This window comes from Neovison vison, chromosome 14 (genome assembly GCF_020171115.1).
Source record: "Neovison vison isolate M4711 chromosome 14, ASM_NN_V1, whole genome shotgun sequence".
Taxonomy (NCBI): Eukaryota; Metazoa; Chordata; class Mammalia; order Carnivora; family Mustelidae; genus Neogale; species Neogale vison.
The window spans coordinates 7,801,128-7,817,861 of record NC_058104.1 but is presented as its reverse complement, the minus strand read 5'-3'; the positions used below and the strand labels follow the sequence as shown (position 1 = coordinate 7,817,861).

Here is a 16,734-nt window from a genome sequence, read left to right as displayed (position 1 = left end):
GCCTGGGGGTGGTGGGAGGGGTGCCACAGACACCCAGGTGGCCGGCCAGGAAGCAGAACTCTGGGCCAGGAGCACTGGTAATGGTGCAGTAGCTGGTCTTCGAATGCCAAGGCCATTTAGATTGAAAGAGGCTAGAATTCATTGAATCTAACAGAAGGGACGATGGAGGTCAGAAGGGGCTACATAGCTCCCCAAATGCTAACCCCTCCCAAACAGCGGTGTCAGGCAGGCTTGGCCCTCAGGAAAATGGTCAAGGCAATGACACCTGTCCTCTTTGTCTGCTCTTGCCCTCAAAGACATTCCTGGCTACAAGGGGCTGCAGATGGTTCTAGGTCTTTTCTCATAGAACAAGGGAGCTCATAAATGCTGTCCCTCCACCCAATCTATGGAGGGTCTGGATTTCTTTTTTTTTTTTTTTCTTTTTTAAAGATTTTGTTTATTTATTTGACAGACAGAGATCTCAAGTAGGCAGAGAGGCAGGCAGAGAGAGAGGAGGAGGAAGCAGGCTCCCTGCCGAGCAGTGAGCCCCATGCGGGGCTAGATCCTAGGACCCTGGGATCATGACCTGAGCTGAAGGCAGAGGCTTTAACCCACTGAGCCACCCAGGTGCCCCTTGGATTTCTAAGGAATGTTTCTGGAAGAGGGCAATGTTTAACCCCAAAGGTCAAACATGAGGACATTTCCGGTTCTGTGACAGCTGGATAGGGAGGTGTTTGTAGGTGTTAGGGGACATGTGGATTGTGCACACAGCTTGTTTTTGGAGACTCTTTTCCTGGGAGGTTAAGACTGGTCTCACATTGGAGACCCCTGCTTGCCTGGCTAATAGCTTCCCTATGATGGTCCCTAGGCTGAGCCTCAAAGATGATATATGATATTTGCTTTCTTTATTTTTTAAGTTTTTACTCTGAAATAATTTTAGGCTTGCAAAAGAATGTGAAGCATTCCTACGTGTCTTTCATCTGACTTCTCAAAATGTTGATGCAACTTCGGTAACAATAATGAAAAACAGGAAATTAACATTGATACAATTCTATGAGCAGACTGTTCAGATTTTGTCATCTGTCCTGTTAATGTCCTTTTTCTATCCATTTTCTGCATTTGATCAAACCATATATATTCTCGAAGTAGGCCCTTTGCTAAAAATGTTCCCTATGGTATGATTATAGGGGTGGCCAGTAGACTGTCTGGGTTAGAACCTGACTCTGCCATTCACAGGTTGTGTGACCTAGGACAGGTTACTTCCCTTCTCTGTGCCTTAGTGCTGCTATCTGTGAAATGGGTATAATATATCACCACCCCCTCCCCATTCCTACTCCCCCAAACACATGGGTGGTGGCTTAGGATGAGCCAGTGAGTCAAGGCATCCAACAGCTCAACTAACAGTTGTCATTGCAAAACTATCATACCCATTTTGCAGAGAGGAAGCTAGAGGCCAGACCAACCAAGGTCGTTAGCCGTGCTATTAGTGCCGCCTCCTTCAGGCACCAGGGAAGTCCCCCTCTGAGCCCCTCCCACCCCCCACTCAGGGCCCTGGCCTCTAAGCCCCACCTTGAGCAGCAGGTTACCTTTTCTAGGAGGTCAATGCAGGCCTGTAGGTCAAGGCCAAAGTCGATGAAGACCCATTCGATGCCCTCCCTCTTGTACTCCTCCTGCTCCAGCACGAACATGTGGTGGTTAAAGAACTGTTGCAGCTTCTCGTTGGTGAAGTTGATGCACAGCTGCTCGAAGCTGTTGAACTGGGGTGGGAGGGCAGAGAGCGGGGCATCAGCCAGGACCCAGGCAGAGCCTCCCTGGGACCAGGACTGAGGGATGAGACACAAGCTGAGCTCAGATTTGCTGTGGGCCAACCATTGTCAGGTGCTGCCCCAGCTGCCTGACTGCTGACCACTGGACAGCCCTCCGTCAGCCCTTCTTGGTTACCCTCCCCTGCAAAGGCCCGGAGCAGCTTAGAACCTGCAGAGCAGGGTTGTCGGGGAGGGGGCAGAAGAGAGTGCGGGGGAGGGGGCACAGGATCCAGCTGACATCATGTTGATACATGACATCACGCTGATCCATTTACACAAGGGAAATTGGCCAACACTTCAAATAAGGTTTTTTTTTCTTTCTCCTTTCCTCTTTTTCCCTCCCTCCCTCATGTGGTTAATGAAAATCATTGTGGAAAGAATCATTTCTTCCCAGGATAGAATCATTTGAGAGGCATTATGCTTCGGACCCCCTGTGTGCCTCTAGACAGTTCACTCTCTGGGTGCAGTTTCTTTATCCTCATCCAGAGGATGAAAGGGTTTGAGGGGTTTACAAGCCTTAAAAAAAAAATCAGAGAGTGCTTTCTCTTAATGAAATCCCATGCTAAAGCCGCATTAAAAAATAGGTTAGGGCAGAGGTGCCGTTGTAATCAGAGGGCAGGCTCGTGTGTCAGACCCTGTGCTGAGCTGCACCTGCTTAAAACCTTACAAGGCAAGGAGTAGTGTCCCCATTAACAGGTAGAGAAAGAGAGGCACACAGCTTGGAAGTGGCCAAGCTGGGTTTCGAACGCTGTTTGTTTATTGCACACACTCTATTGTTGACACAGACCATCCTTCTTTCCCCTAGTCCATTCCCTGCTGGCCGTCAGGGAACCCAGTTTGGAAACTCTAAACCTCCTTCCACCTATGAAATTAAAGGATTCTATTGTAGATGGCAGTCAGATTAGCCTGAAAGAGCTGAAAGAAATTGGGCTAAGCTTTTTTTTTTTTTAAGTGGGCTCCATGCCCAGCACAGAGCCCCTGGGGCCTGAACTTAGGACTCTGAAATCAAGACCTGAGCCAAGATCAAGAGTCAGACGCTCAACCAACTGAGCCACTCAGGTGCCTCTGGGCTAAGATGTTTAAAAAAAAAAAAAATCCACCTGTGGCCAGTAGAAATCTTAAAATAATAGGATAGTGGAGTGGAAAGAACTTTATAGATCATCTCTTCCAGTCTGTTCATTTTAGAGTTGAGAAACTGAGAAACTGAGCACCAGCCTGAGTCCAGAACCAGATCTACTGACTCCTAGTCATACTGCCTCCAGTTACAGAGGTAAAATATTCCCGACCCACAACACCAGTCTGTGAGGAGACCTGAGTCTCTCTCGTGATGGAAAGAAGTGGGGGGCTACCAGTGTCGTGCTGGCCAATCAGCTTACTCTCTCTCAAAAACAAGAGGAAGGAAGGGAAGAAAGAAGGAAGGGAGGGAGGGAAAGAGAGGAAAGGAGAAAGAAAGAAGAAGATCTGAAGTGTTGGCCAATTTCCCTTGTGTAAATGGATCCACATGATGTCATGTATCATCAACATGATGTAAGCTGGGTCACAAAATTCCTGAAAACTCAATGGTCGGCCCTCCCGAGACAGTACAGGCCGGCCCCAGCATGTCACCCATTCTGTCCAGTCTGTTTACCCTATTCTTTATGATTTGGCGCCATACAAATGAAGATGGAGCTTTCTGGATGCCAAAAGTCAGAGACCCAAGAGCAAACAACAGAGATCAGCCCGCCCCAGGTCCCAGATGAGAAACAAGAGAACTGTGGTGAAAAGTGGCTTTTAAGAGGAAAATGGTCACCCCCAAAGCAGAAACAGAATGCCAGGGCAGGCACACCTCAAAGATCTCGAAGCCAGCGATGTCCAACACCCCGATGAAGAATTGCCTCTGCATCTTGGTGTCCAAGGTCTTGTTGATCCTGACCACCAGCCACTTGAACATCTTGTCATAGATGGCCTTGCCCAGAGCCCCGATGGAATTGTTGCACTGTTCCATGTTCTGGCCCTTTTGCACAAACTCGTTGCCTACTTTGACCCGGGGCCTGGTGATGCCCTTCTGGAGCTCCCCGGAATTGAGACCCATGAGATGGGAGACTTTGTCAGCCACTGAGTAGGGAAAGAAAAAGCAGGTGCGTGAGAAACGTGATGTCCTGCCCTGGAGAAACCCAGCACCATCCATCATGGTTAGGGAAGGGAGGAAGGAGAGGGTAGCAGAAACAGAGGCTGTGCCCATGAGAGAAGAGACATCTAAGATGGTTTCCCACACTCGCTCAAGGTCAAATGGCAAAGCAGAGCATAGAAACTGAAATCGTGACTCTGACTCTCTGTCACATCTCCCTGAGATTATCGATGTCTGGATGTCAAAGAAACATTCTTGGTTTACAGCTCTTGGTTTACATCTCTGAAATGTGCATGGAGCCTCAAAGAGTCCTGAACCCCTGCCACTGACCCCCTCTACCTCGAAGAGCCCCAGCCAGACACCTACCCTCCGTGGTGTCCACTTCAGCCTGCTCTTCTCTGGGCTTCTGCTTGAACTTCATGTTCCCAAAATGCATGATGCCCCCCGTCAGCTTATAAACGCCAATCTTCTCCTCTGGGCTGAAGCCCAGCACATCAAAGGCCACCTATAGGGAAGAGAAAGTCAAGACACTCCTGGCTTCTTATCCCACAGCATAGAGGCTGTGGCCCTGCAGCTGTGGGGGCGGCAGCTGTGGGCCATGGTGGCCACGGTGGTATGGCGTGGGCTCTGGAGGTCAGACACACCCCGGCCTGGAGGAGGGTCAGTTTTCCTCCAAGGAACCCAGACCAGATGCTCAGCAGTGTAGTCATTGTATTTATTTACTCTCCCTGGTCTCCGTTTAGTCATCAGCAAAAGGGGGATCATAAGTGGTCATAAGGATAAACCAGAATGACGTTTCAACGTTTAGTCCGATGCTTAACGCATAGCCCTTGAGAGATAATAACAAACGAAAGTCACATTATCATCACCATCATTTTTACTGCTAAGGCTTCACGGTAGGCACCGGGAGAGGAAAAGGCAAAGGCGCATCAGAAATTGATGCTAATGTCAGACCCCAACAGAAGTTACAGGTGCTCAATGTCATACGAGGAGAGAGAGGGTACAGTAGGAACTACAGAGACGGGAGGGTCACTCCTAGCCAGGCTGGTGTACATGGCCCCTTCGGTTCCTTGGAATTCTAGTTCGGTTCTGCTTGCTACGACAGGAGAGAGGTGCCAGCTGCAGCCCCAGAGATCTCCAGGGGAGAATGTGGGCTATTGCCTGGCTGCTAGGAGTGGTCCCCACCCCATTTGGATCCCCTCCCCAGGTGACAGTGCGTGCAGGGACACCACCACAGTCTCTGTCCTGACTCTCCCTGCCACATGCCAGCCAGGAGGGTCCACTCACATCTGTGATCTGCAGCTCCTCCCCGTCGTCCATATTCTCCACCACCGTGACGCCCTGGCTCACCCAGTGGTACTCCTTAGGGTTGGGGACCAGAAGCAAACTCTCTGCCAAGAGCAGGAAAGCAGGTTAGCAGCTGAGTGACGTGTGGTTTTCTTCTCTTTCCATTTTAAGCCAGATCCCTAAATGCATCTCCTGTGCCCAGCATGACGGTGGACATCAATGGGGTTACAGAGCTGGATAAAACAGGGTCCCTCTGGGATCACCCAGAGTCACGGAGGGACTTGAATAGGGCACAGGATGAGCTTTAGGGTAACAGGAGGGTCTCAGCAACTTGGTTGTGTCCTTCACTACTTGTGCCAGTACCTGGTGCCTATTGGGCCCCCTGTAGATATTTCTGGAATAAATTAATTCCTATCTTTCTCTTTCCTCTGTCCAATAAATAGCAATTTACCCTCTAAGGCAGAAGGTAACACAGTGTCTGCAGTGGGCAGTAACAATCACTTGCACATGGTACGCACAGATACTGTTGCTTTTATAAAGCAATATACTCACTTCTATTTTTCTTCATATGTGTGCCCCTCTTGGCCTATCTTTGTTTTTCCACTTTTGGAAGAAACGTGGGTGCAAGAAATACTTTCATGTTCCTTCATCTCTACTGTTGGGAAAGACTAGAGCCCAAGAAGGAAGATAAATATTGGCTGTCACCCTGCTCTAGGGTCGGGGAGGCAATAGGGCCTGGCGGGGAGGGTGGGAGACAAGAGAGCTTGCACTCCACCACCACTCAACTGCCTTGATTAGCGCCTTGTGTAACAGCAGGCCCATGGCTACTGGATCTTTTGCTACTCCAGAGAAACCAAGAAGATGGTGGTGTTTTTGGTTTGTTTGTGTTATGTGAAGTCTTCCAGTTTCAAAATGCTATCCATTAATTAAAAAGGACAGTGTGTCTGACGCAAATAAAGCCCAGTTGTGTGTGGGGAATGGAACCTAGTCTCTGGTAGGGTTAGGAGGTGTGTATGCGGAAGATTGATCTCTTCCCTCACTTTTTACCCTCCGCAGGTCTGCCATGACTAGTTGAGCAGGTTGGTGCCTGCACAAGAGCATCTAGGTGAGTGAGTGAGTATACTTTGCTCATCAGATAATGCACTCAGTGTGGGCTGTGTCCACCCAGAGGGGAGCCTTTGTTATCGCACATGAGATGGTCCTGGGCTGACCTCTCTGCTCCTGTCTGAGCACTGGGCCCAGAGGCAGCAGGTCCAAGACCCATACTGCAGGTCTGTGTCTCAGCCATGAGTTGCAGACATTCCAAAACCCCATCTGTGGTACGGGCCAGCAGTGGTGTTTGGTCTCATGAGGCCATTGTGATGATGGGATGTGAGTAGAACTTTGAGAAAGTTCCATGTAACCTATGCATGTAACGCAAAGGGATTCCTGCAGAACCACGGAAGGGGGGGGGTTGTTACTGGACCCTCTGTCCTTGGGAGCTGTTTTGTTACTGAAAAAAGAGGAAAAGCAAGTTAAGGGGCAGGCAGGTAGACATAAAGATCTTTACCAATAAGTTCAGGTTTCTTATTAGAGAGAATCTGGTAGAAAATATGGTAGCCCCTCTCAGCAGCTTGCTGTGAGATGACACGAGATTTCTCTAAGAGATCTGGAAAGGAAGGTGCAAACATGTCCATAAATACAGTCCCATTCTGCCTGGAGTGCACGGTGCCACAGCCAATGGGCTCCCCTTTCCATACAGCCCCACGCCATAGCCAGTCCAGGGGCCATTCCCTCTGCCCCGGGCATGGCTGCTGGGGGCCTGACTGTCCATGGCGGGGAGCCCAGGAGCAGGGCCAGCACCCCCAGGCACGAGACAGCACTGGGCCTCACACACTGTGTAGCTGGTCCCGCCCTACAAGAACCCTCCAAAAGGGGCCAGACTCACAGCTCTCAATGTCCGCTCCAGCCAGTTTGCCCGTCGTTCCGAAGTGGATTCGGATGAACTTGCCCTGAGCAGGGAGGGGAGGGTTGTGAGGGAGGATACAGGTAGTTCCAGACCAACAGAGTCCTTCCTTGGCAGCTCCCCTGAATTCCAAGGGTCCTATTGGGAACGCAGCTGGGCCAGACATCACTGTTCGTGGAGCTGCGGATTTCCCACACAGAAGGGTAGAGAAGATGGACGGGGCTTGGAGCCAAATTTAAGGTCTGTGGGGTAGCCCCACAGGGCATTTGTGGGGAGAGGAGCACCGGCAGGAGGGTCTGGGGCCTCTGGGAAGCATGCTTAGAGGCACACATGGGGGGAGTTTGGCCAGCGGGTGTAGGAAGCACACAGTCTCCTTACTGACATACTGCATCCCTCTCCCTGAACTTTGATAGAACCACCGGGAAATTCTCCCGGAAATAGGTGTCTCTGTGTCTCCATCTCTGCTGCTCCTGCCCATCTGCCCCTCGCCTCAGTTTCTCACCTGCCTTCCCTTCCTCCCTGCCCAGCTCTATTTACCTAGGCTCCCTGCCAGCCCACTGGCTCAGGCGATGAGGGGCCCCCGCAGGAGACTGGGAATCAGGAGGGAAGCCCGGGCATTTCTCCTCCCTGGACAGCACCTCCGGTAGTGGAAGGTAGAGCTCCCGCAAGAGGACTGAGCTAGCTCCAGAATCCACCAGGGCCCTGGGGACAGCACGTTTCCGGCATCCCTCCAATGGGCCAAGAGCAGTGTTTGGAGGGGAAGAAGGAGGGGAGCTGTCTACAGCTTTCAGCCCATGTGCATCTCTGGCTTCCCTGTCTGACTTCTCAGCCCCTCCATCACCGTCACTGCTTTCAAGCTGCTGGATTTAAATACTGATGTGGTTCTGTTTGATATAGACCCTGACAGATAGGACATTAAAAGTCTCTGGGAAGGAGATGCTGTGACTCTCTTCATTCTATTTGCATGTTTAAATCAGCCCCAATTTCCTTACCTGGAATGGGGTGACACCTATCCCCCCCCTCCCCCCAAGGGGCCACCATTGTGGCTGCTCACACTTACAAAGCGAGAGGAGTTGTTGTTCCTGATGGTCTTGGCGTTCCCGAAAGCCTCCAGCACAGGGTTTGCCTGGATGATTTGATCCTCCAGGGACCCCTGACCCAGAGAGAAACACAAGGTTGGGTGCTGCCCGGAGAGCCAGGGCTTTCACAGCACTGTGGCTTTGGAGCCAGGAGCCAGTAGGGGAAGGGCCTTGGGAGGCCTGGAAATCAGGGCAGGAAGGAACTCGGGAAGAGGGCGACCACCTGATGACCATTCCCTGTGGCCCTGACATGGGAGGGGCACCTGGCAGATGACAGGCCTTGCTTCTTAGCTGTTCTGTACTTTGTGATTGCGGGAGAGACTCCTGAGTGAGCCTGAAAACCCTTCCCGGGGCATCCCTGGTCTTTCTTACAAACTCTCCTTTGCTTTGTGGGCTTTTATAGATGCCACTGGCCCAGCTGTTGCTCCTTGGGCCCCCTGGCCGCCAGGGTCTGCAGAAGCAGCTGAGGGAGGAGCTGGTGTTCCCCTTTCTCCCCTGCCAAGCACCAGCAGCTCTGCCACCTGCCTTTCTGGGGACAGACGTGACCTGGGACAGTAAAACAGACCCTGTAGGAGGAGACCCAGGTCTGTGGCCTCCTTTTCCCTATGTGGTTCATCCTTCTCTCCAAGCCTGTCTACTCCTCTGTAAAATGGCCCAAATCCACAGGACAGCTGTGAGGGTCACAAGGGCTCTGCTGTGTGTGCCCTCCTGGGTGTGCCTTCCCGTGTGTGCCCCCCATGTGTGCCCATCTGTGTGTACCCTCCTGTGTCTGAAAACAGGGTGGGCTGGCATGACAGACTCTGAGTGTGCCCGTTGGTCCTACCTTTCCATCCGAGGACTGTTTGCCAGTTCCTCCGACGTTTGCAAAGTACTGAATGACCTTCTTCGTGTTCTCAGTCTTGCCAGCACCAGATTCTCCACTGCAAGTGGAAAATAGAAGCAGACAAGTGAAGCACAAAGAGGGGATTGGCCACAGAGAAGCAAAGCAGTAAAAGTTGCAGGCTGAGTGTCACCATGATTCACCCTCAGCCGGGATAGGGACAGACAGTAGGGGGTGGGGGTGGGGGACACAGAGCCCCCCCCCCAGTTTCACAGGTGCAGCCTTGATGTCCTGCGAAGCCCACTCACAGCCTGCAGATTTCCATACAAAGTCCCACCAATTAATTCTAAGAAGGCTTAATTACATGTGTAAGACACAAACCTAATTATATGTATATAGACTGAGAGACAGAAGGGACACTTACGTGATTAGCATAGACTGATTTTCACGATCTGCAGGGAAGAAGACAGCAACAGGAAGATGTAATTAGGAAACACTTAGAAACTAGACATTTGACATGGCCATGGCCAATCAGTCTGCATCTGCCTGCATCCCACTCAGCTGGGAGGTAGAGTGCAGCGACCACCAGAGGCCCAGACCCCTGTGTCCGGTGGGGTCCATGGCCACGTGCTTGCCACTGCAATGTTCACCTCTGCAGAAAGGCCCCAAATTCACCAGCCCCATTCTATATATTTACCCAGTCATAAGCCACATAAAAATCACTTCATGGGCCACCATGCCACAATGCAGAGATCATACAGGGAATGGTTAAGTGTTGACTTGAATCCTAGGCAAGTTACTTAGCCTGGCATTCCCTGTTTCTGCAAAGCTTAGAAGGGATGCTGTGTGAGGTAGGGCTGGTACTTAGCAAGTGCCCTGCACCCTTCCCGAGCCCTGGTATCCAGTGTTAACATCACACCCTGCTGCTTCTCAGCACGTAGTGAAGAACTTCAGTGGGTAGCGTGGAGTCAGGGTTGGGACTGGGTAGCCCGTGGTTCTAAAATGTTCGGAGCCAATGACAAAAAGAGTTTTTGTCGCCCACCCTGAAAGCCCTAGAGGCCCTGCTGTACTCACTCATGAGCATGTCGTGGTAGGCGTTGTCAGAGATGGAGAAGAGGTGAGGTGGCATCTCGGTGCGCTTTTTGCCTTTGTACATGTTTGCCACGCGGGCTCCGTAGATGGGCAGCCACTTGTAGGGGTTGACTGTCACACAGAACAAGCCCGAGTAGGTCTGGTGGGAGGTGAGGAAGACAGTTAGCTGCCCTTTCCTCCTGATGTCCTCTTTCCTCCCAGCCCTAGCCTGTCCTAGAGCAGCCTGGGTGGGGAGGGCACTGCCAGCCTGCAGAGGTACAGCAGCATCCCCTCCTGGAGGCAAAATCTGTATTGGAGCATCTAGTCAGCAAGCAAAACAATCCTTCGCTTTCATATATTTGTTTCATTTTCTTCTGGTTTAATTATTTGCGTAGATAACACAGTCACTGCAAGGGCAAATACGCAGGAAAAGGTCTCCCCAGCTGCTCGGTGTCCCAACTCCTCCTCCTTCTGGGGAAGCACTGTGTTAATTTCTAACACCCCCTTCCATGGTTTTTGATGCATATACAAAGAAATCCAGGGATGTGTTCTTCCCCATCCCACTTCTTGTTTTTAAAGCAAAAGATAGCTCTCTATAATACTGTTCTAGATCTTGCTTTTTCCGTTTACTCTATCTGGGAGATTTTCATGAGAATTCACAGGGAGACTTCTGGGGTGTTTTAACAGCTGCAAAGCCCTCCCTGGGTGGACACCCCCCCTCCCCCACTCCACCCCCAGTGGGCAGCTGGGTTTGAACTACTCTTAAGAAGAGGCACCATCTTCTCTTTTCATCACAAGGAAATTTGGTAGGGAAATTGTCCCATTAAAGAGAAAAGAAAATCAGAAAAACCAATGAAGTACTAGAAGAAAGGGGAGAAAAAGGGAGGGCAGAAAACAACCACGTCCATGGGTCCCCATCCATGAGTTCCAAACTGTCTTTCTCCTTGCTGGACCCTCACATCCACCTGAGAGCCCAGTACCGACCCCGTGCCTCTTTTCAGTTAGACTTTAAAACCTTCCGCCTTGACCCAAATGGGAATAAACGCCTCCCTGCCTGACGCCAGCTTCTTCTTAGCATAGCTGCCATACACGTATTAAGTTTTTATGGGGAATCTTATTAAATAGAAAGTGACCCAAAGAAAGAGAAACAAAGATGAGATAGAGCTCACTTAAGGAATTGAGAGTAGGACACACAGTGTATCGCCCTGAGACCCCTGCCACTGAGTCACTCTTTCCCGCCAGTCCTGTCTGGGGGCGGGCGGGGGGGCGGTGAGGACAGACAGCAGATGGATGGATGGATGGATGGATGGATGGATGGTTGGATGGACGGACGGACAGGGGGTGACATCTAACAAGGCCATATGATGTCACCAGAGGGAAAATGATGTCTTGATGGGAGAGTCTGCTGTGGTGTAGTGTGGAGAAAGACTCCTGGATGGCAACCTCAGCAAAAGGTATACCAGCTGCCTGTGGAGATGGCACCATCCCTGAGACATGGAAGGCTTGGAGTGGAAGTTCTAACGCGTCAGAAACATGGTCCCTCTGCCCTTGTCTGAGCCATACTGTGTGACGGTTGCTGGGAAGGTAGAGTAGCAGCTGTGTCCTTCCCATCAGGAGGGGCGCAGAAGGTCAGCAGCCACCCCTCGTCCCCACCGCCAGCCCCGGGGAACTCACATAGATCCTCATGTTGGTGTAGCGTTGGCGCAGATTGTTCAGGACGCTGGCCTCATTCAAGAAAGTCATGTCTGCCATGTCACTGGCTTGGTAGAATTTGGGTGGGTTCATCTGCTGGACATCATCCTTCTTCACAGTGAGAGTCTGGGTGGGGGAGTGTCAAGGCACAACAGGAATTAGGGAACAGTATAGTCCGCAGCCATGTCAGGCACAAGGTACCACAGACTCTCTGGCATCTTGGAACGAGCTGGAGTCAGGTGACCAGTGGGCCTGACTCCTGATCCAGCCATGTTCCACTGTGAGGCTTGGGCTGATGAGAGACCTCCAAGGCCACCCGAGTCCAGATTGCCCTTCCTCTGAAAGAGGGATCACAGGAGCTTCCTTGGCTGGTGGCGGGGAGAACTATATTAACTTAAGCGGGATCCTGTAAAATACCTTATAAGCTATTAAGTTCCATCCCTACATTCAGAGCACCTCTGGACCCTGCTTCTCTTCCTGCCAAGTCCGTGCTGATAGCTGAGCAGAACTTGCTTTTCAATCCCAGTGACACTTTGCAGAGTCGTGACTCTTGGCTCTCTGCCTTGAGAATTGGCAGTGGTTTCTAAACAGCGTGAACTTTTTCATTGAAAAAAAAAGGAGGGGGCTCCTGGGTGGCTCAGTTGGTTGAGAGTCTGGCCTTTTTTTCCTTTTTTAAAAAAGATTTTATTTATTTATTTGAGGGAGGAGAACATGAGTGGGAAAAGGGGCAGAGGGAGAAGGAGAAGCAGACTCCCCATTTGGTGCCAAGCCCGACATGGGGCTTGATCCCAAGACCCTGAGATCATGACCTGAGCCAAAGTCACACGTTTAACCAACTGAACCACCCACGTGCCCCTGAACTTCCAACTCCTGATTTCAGCCCGGGTCATGATCTTGGGCTTGTGGGACCAAGTCTCTCATTGGGTTCCATGCTCAGTATGGAGTCTACTTGTCCATCTCCCTCTGCTCTTTCTCTCTCTATCTCTAAAATAAATAAGGGGTTGCCTGAGTAGTTCTATCAGTATAATAATAATACTATATATATATAATACTATAATATATAACAATAATAATAAAATAAAGTAAATAAAATCTTGAAAAAAAAAGACATTTCCCTGCTCCCCTCAAGCCACCTTAAAGAATAAAATTGAGGGGCGCCTCGGTAGCTCAGTGGGTTAAGCCTCTGCCTTCGGCTCAGGTCATGATCTCAGGGTCCTGGGATCGAGTCCCGCATCAGGCTCTCTGCTCAGCAGGGAGCCTGCTTCCCCCTCTCTCTCTCTGCCTGCCTCTCTGCCTACCTGTGATCTCTGTCTGTCAAAAAAATAAAAATAAAATCTAAAAAAAAAAAAAGATTTGGGGCACCTGGGTGGCTCAGTGGGTTAAAGCCTGGGCCTTCGGCTCAGGTCATGATCCCAGAGTCCTGGGATCGAGCCCCACATCGGGCTCTCTGCTTCCTGCTTCCCTTCCTCTCTCTGCCTCTCTCTGCCTACTGGTGATCCCTCTGTCTGTCAAATAAATAAATAAAATCTTAAAAAAAAAAGAGAGAATAAATTTTTAAAAAAGAATAAAATTGAAAGCAAGTGAGCAAGCAAACAAGACCAAAATAATAATAATAATAATCATCATCATCATAATACAATGAATCCTGAGCAGTTAATGTGTCAGGATGAAAGTAGTAGTACAGGGTTAGGATCCTGGAGTGTCTGTGCACAGCAGGCAAACCCCATCCTCCCTCTGCGCCCCAGTTTCTTCATGTGTAAATGAAAACCAGCACCAGCTCTTAAGTTCCAGCATCTGGGACCAAAGCTCAAGCCATGTGATCCAGAAAATAAACATCTTTGACAAGCTGCCTATAGCCCGAGATGTGGGGCTTGAACACGCACTGGGATTTCTGGGACTTTTAATAATTTATGAGTCCACTAGGCAGATAACTTGAAACCTTGACAGTTCTGGAAAATCTACCCACTAATGGTCACCACACCCATGGTAAATCAAGCTGGGTTTTATTCCGAGTCCATTTCGGGGAGTTCCGAGATCTCTGGGCCTTGCCTTCAGGCAAACACTTCTCTCTCTCCCTCCCTCTCTTCTCTGTCTGTCTGTCTGTCAGCGGAGGCAGAGGACAGGGGCCTTTACCTTTCTCTTAGAGGTCAGGTGAGTCAGTCTTTGTCCCAGACCTGCGGTGCTCACGGAAGTTTTGCATGGTCCTTAATGTCTATCCCAACCAGGCCCCTGGGGATCCAAGCTCTCGTACATTACACCTCACACCACCACAGTGCTCTGCCCTTCTGAAAAGTAGGTTCTCCAGAGAAGTCAGCTTGACTTTCATGTTCCAGTCCCCTAGAACCTGGGGATAGCCTCATCTCCCTGCTGCTGCTCCCCTCGAAGTGAAGCAAAGCACAGATCTCAGCTCAGCTGCTGCATGTTCTGATCACAGGTCTCTGGCCTCTTGTCTTCCTGACATTGACCAAGGACCAACTCACACTCCTGCTGCTCGGCCCACCACGAAGAAATGGTCTTGTGACTTGGGGACATGTGGGTGTTTGAGTGCAATACAGCTAGGTTTGAATCTGAGCTCGGCATTTGCTGTCTTTGTGACCATGGGCAACTTATGTAGGTCCTCCTTCATCCTTTTTAAAATAGTAACTCCTAAAATCCCACTACATAAGATTATTGAAAGGATTAAACGAAACATCCAGTGCCTCACCAGGAGTCTGCCATAGGGTAGCGGCTTAATGAACCCAAATTGCTATCCACTCTCTCGTCACCCCCACAGTCAGAAAACAGTGGAGACCAATAGAGAGAGAAGTGCGCTGGTAAACCAGCTATATGGGTCGGGGAGTGGGGAAAATCCCTGATTTATACCATTTGTCAAGACATCAAGCTGCCAAAAGTTTAATTCTCGGCTGCAAAGTCCCTGGTTGTTTAGCGTTGAGTGTTGGGTCCTCACAAGCCAGGACATGCCAGCTCCAGCACTGCCGCCGTGCAGCAAGGGACGCTGAGCCTCCATCTGTGGGCAGGCAGGTGGAGAGCTCCCTGAGTCAGCCAGGGTGTTCTGGGCCCTGCCTCACGTTCCTCATGTCGCTGTGAGCACACAGTGCAACTGCGGACGTCTGCAATGCTTACTGCCGTGCCCCATGAAGTCCCCATGAAAGTAACTCTCACACAATCTCGTGCACACGCATGCTATTTCAGAGCATACCATGTCCTTGCGTGTGTCCTACCATGTTGGAGTCTCTACTGGGGGAGAGTCAAAGCTCAGGGAGGGCAGGTGTCTTGCCCAGGGCCATAGTTCAAGTGTAGTCAGGTCAGCACACAGGACTCAGAGGCATCTGCCCTCTTACCATCCTGCCTCTTGAGCATAGACAGCAGAGCCTGGGTGTCTGCCACTCCCTAAGCTCAGTGTCTTCCTGGAGATTATTCCCCACTCACCTGGTTGTTGACTGTCTTCACAGTGACCTGGTCGCCCTGTTCAGACTGGATCTCCCCAGCAACGAAGCCCTCTTTCTCATCTTTGACCCAGCAGGACTTCTTGATGTCATAGGGCTTGTTCATGGCTTCGATCCTCTCCTTTTCTGGAGGTGCCAGGAAGGGCATCGGGTCCACATCGTCCCCACATTCACCTTTGTATCCACCAGGCATCGCGGCTTGGCTGATGGAGGAGCAGGAGGGAACCAAGGGAGGGAACCAGGGCTTCCCTGGGTGCTGTAGGGAAGAACAAGGTTGCAACAAATGCCCCAAGAGATGGGGTTGCTTCTCTCAGGTCACTTTGGAGGTCTTGTGGCATTAGGTCTTAATAATCAAGAATTAGAAATTAGTTAATAGCACCTCAGAGTTGTTCTAGCCCCCCACCAACTGCAAAATACTTTTGCCACCTGTCCTCTCATATGCCTCTCACACTAAGGCTGTGAGGTAGGGATCAGGAAACTCATTTTATGGAGGAGAAGACGAGAGCCTGGGGAGGCAAAAGCAAGGATTTTAACCATGAAATTGGTATGAGAAAACAATTACTACTTGGTTTTGCTTTCCCTTAAGGTATGAACAGAGGTCACAAGGCACAGTAGGACCCCAGTAACACAGTTCCTGTTGGGTTTGTCCCCAGCAGAAAGCACAGCTAATCTTTCATTTTAGCCTGGCTGTAGACATCTTAAAATATTATTTACCCTCATCTCAACTTTGAAATCATGGTCTTATTAGATCCTGAGTTAGCTGTTATTTAAATCTACTTACAAAGAAGTATACTTTTAATTACTATATCACAGGGTAACTTGTAAATATTTTGATAACTGTATTTTAATACAATCAGTTTCCTTTGCAACCCCATGTATTTTTTTTGTTTGTTTGTTTTTAATGTATTTAAAAATACTAATCTGAGCTGAGGTCTATAGGCTTTGCCAGATGCTAAGCAAGTGGTTGGTCCTGAATAATTGCCCGGTTTCAGGGATTAACTCTCTTAAGATGAGGCCAGCCTGGAGGCAAGCCTGGGCCGCTAGGTCTCCAAACCCAGAGAATTTCACCAAACCACCAAGAAGAAGCACAGGGGATTCATGGCAGCAAAGAGAGAAGTCCAGGGGGATCCCAGTTTGTCTTGGGGGTAAAGAACCTTCTCAGAAGTTTAGGGAGGGTGTGGTTCTGAGGCCCTTTGTCAGCTATGCTGTTCTAGAGGCCGAGGACAGCTCTAAATAAGCCAGCTGGGGATGGAGGGTCTCAGGACTGTGCCTCCCAGGATCCCCGCTGCCCTGAGCTATCCTCAAGAGGGCTCCAGCTTTTTCTGTCAAGGACTCTGGTTTCCAGAAGAAGCTGACCGAGGACAGCCAAGAGGTGGTGGCAAAACCAGATACTTGCTCCTGGTCTCATCTCTCTGTGGGGTCCCTCTCTCTTCGGGTCCCCCAGCCCCAAAGCTGGTCTGTTTCACAGAAAATGAGAACGAGAGGAAGGGGGTAGGCACCCTG

General features: G+C 50.3%; 1 protein-coding gene across 1 annotated transcript in view; it reads right to left on the bottom strand.

Annotated features, from left to right (window-relative positions):
- Nucleotides 1-15,352, bottom strand: part of LOC122895581 (myosin-16) — a 61,063-nt gene extending 45,711 nt beyond the window's left edge. The window contains exons 1-12 of the mRNA XM_044233073.1: nucleotides 15,215-15,352; nucleotides 11,768-11,911; nucleotides 10,097-10,253; nucleotides 9,447-9,474; nucleotides 9,026-9,122; nucleotides 8,184-8,276; nucleotides 7,106-7,169; nucleotides 6,728-6,826; nucleotides 5,179-5,282; nucleotides 4,258-4,396; nucleotides 3,610-3,878; nucleotides 1,566-1,736 (exon numbers count right to left, since the gene is read on the bottom strand). Coding sequence (XP_044089008.1) covers nucleotides 1,566-1,736; nucleotides 3,610-3,878; nucleotides 4,258-4,396; nucleotides 5,179-5,282; nucleotides 6,728-6,826; nucleotides 7,106-7,169; nucleotides 8,184-8,276; nucleotides 9,026-9,122; nucleotides 9,447-9,474; nucleotides 10,097-10,253; nucleotides 11,768-11,911; nucleotides 15,215-15,337 — 1,488 coding nt within the window. The 5' untranslated portion in view covers nucleotides 15,338-15,352. The remainder of the gene's footprint in view (nucleotides 1-1,565; nucleotides 1,737-3,609; nucleotides 3,879-4,257; nucleotides 4,397-5,178; nucleotides 5,283-6,727; nucleotides 6,827-7,105; nucleotides 7,170-8,183; nucleotides 8,277-9,025; nucleotides 9,123-9,446; nucleotides 9,475-10,096; nucleotides 10,254-11,767; nucleotides 11,912-15,214) is intronic.
- Between the last annotated feature and the right edge of the window lie 1,382 nt (nucleotides 15,353-16,734).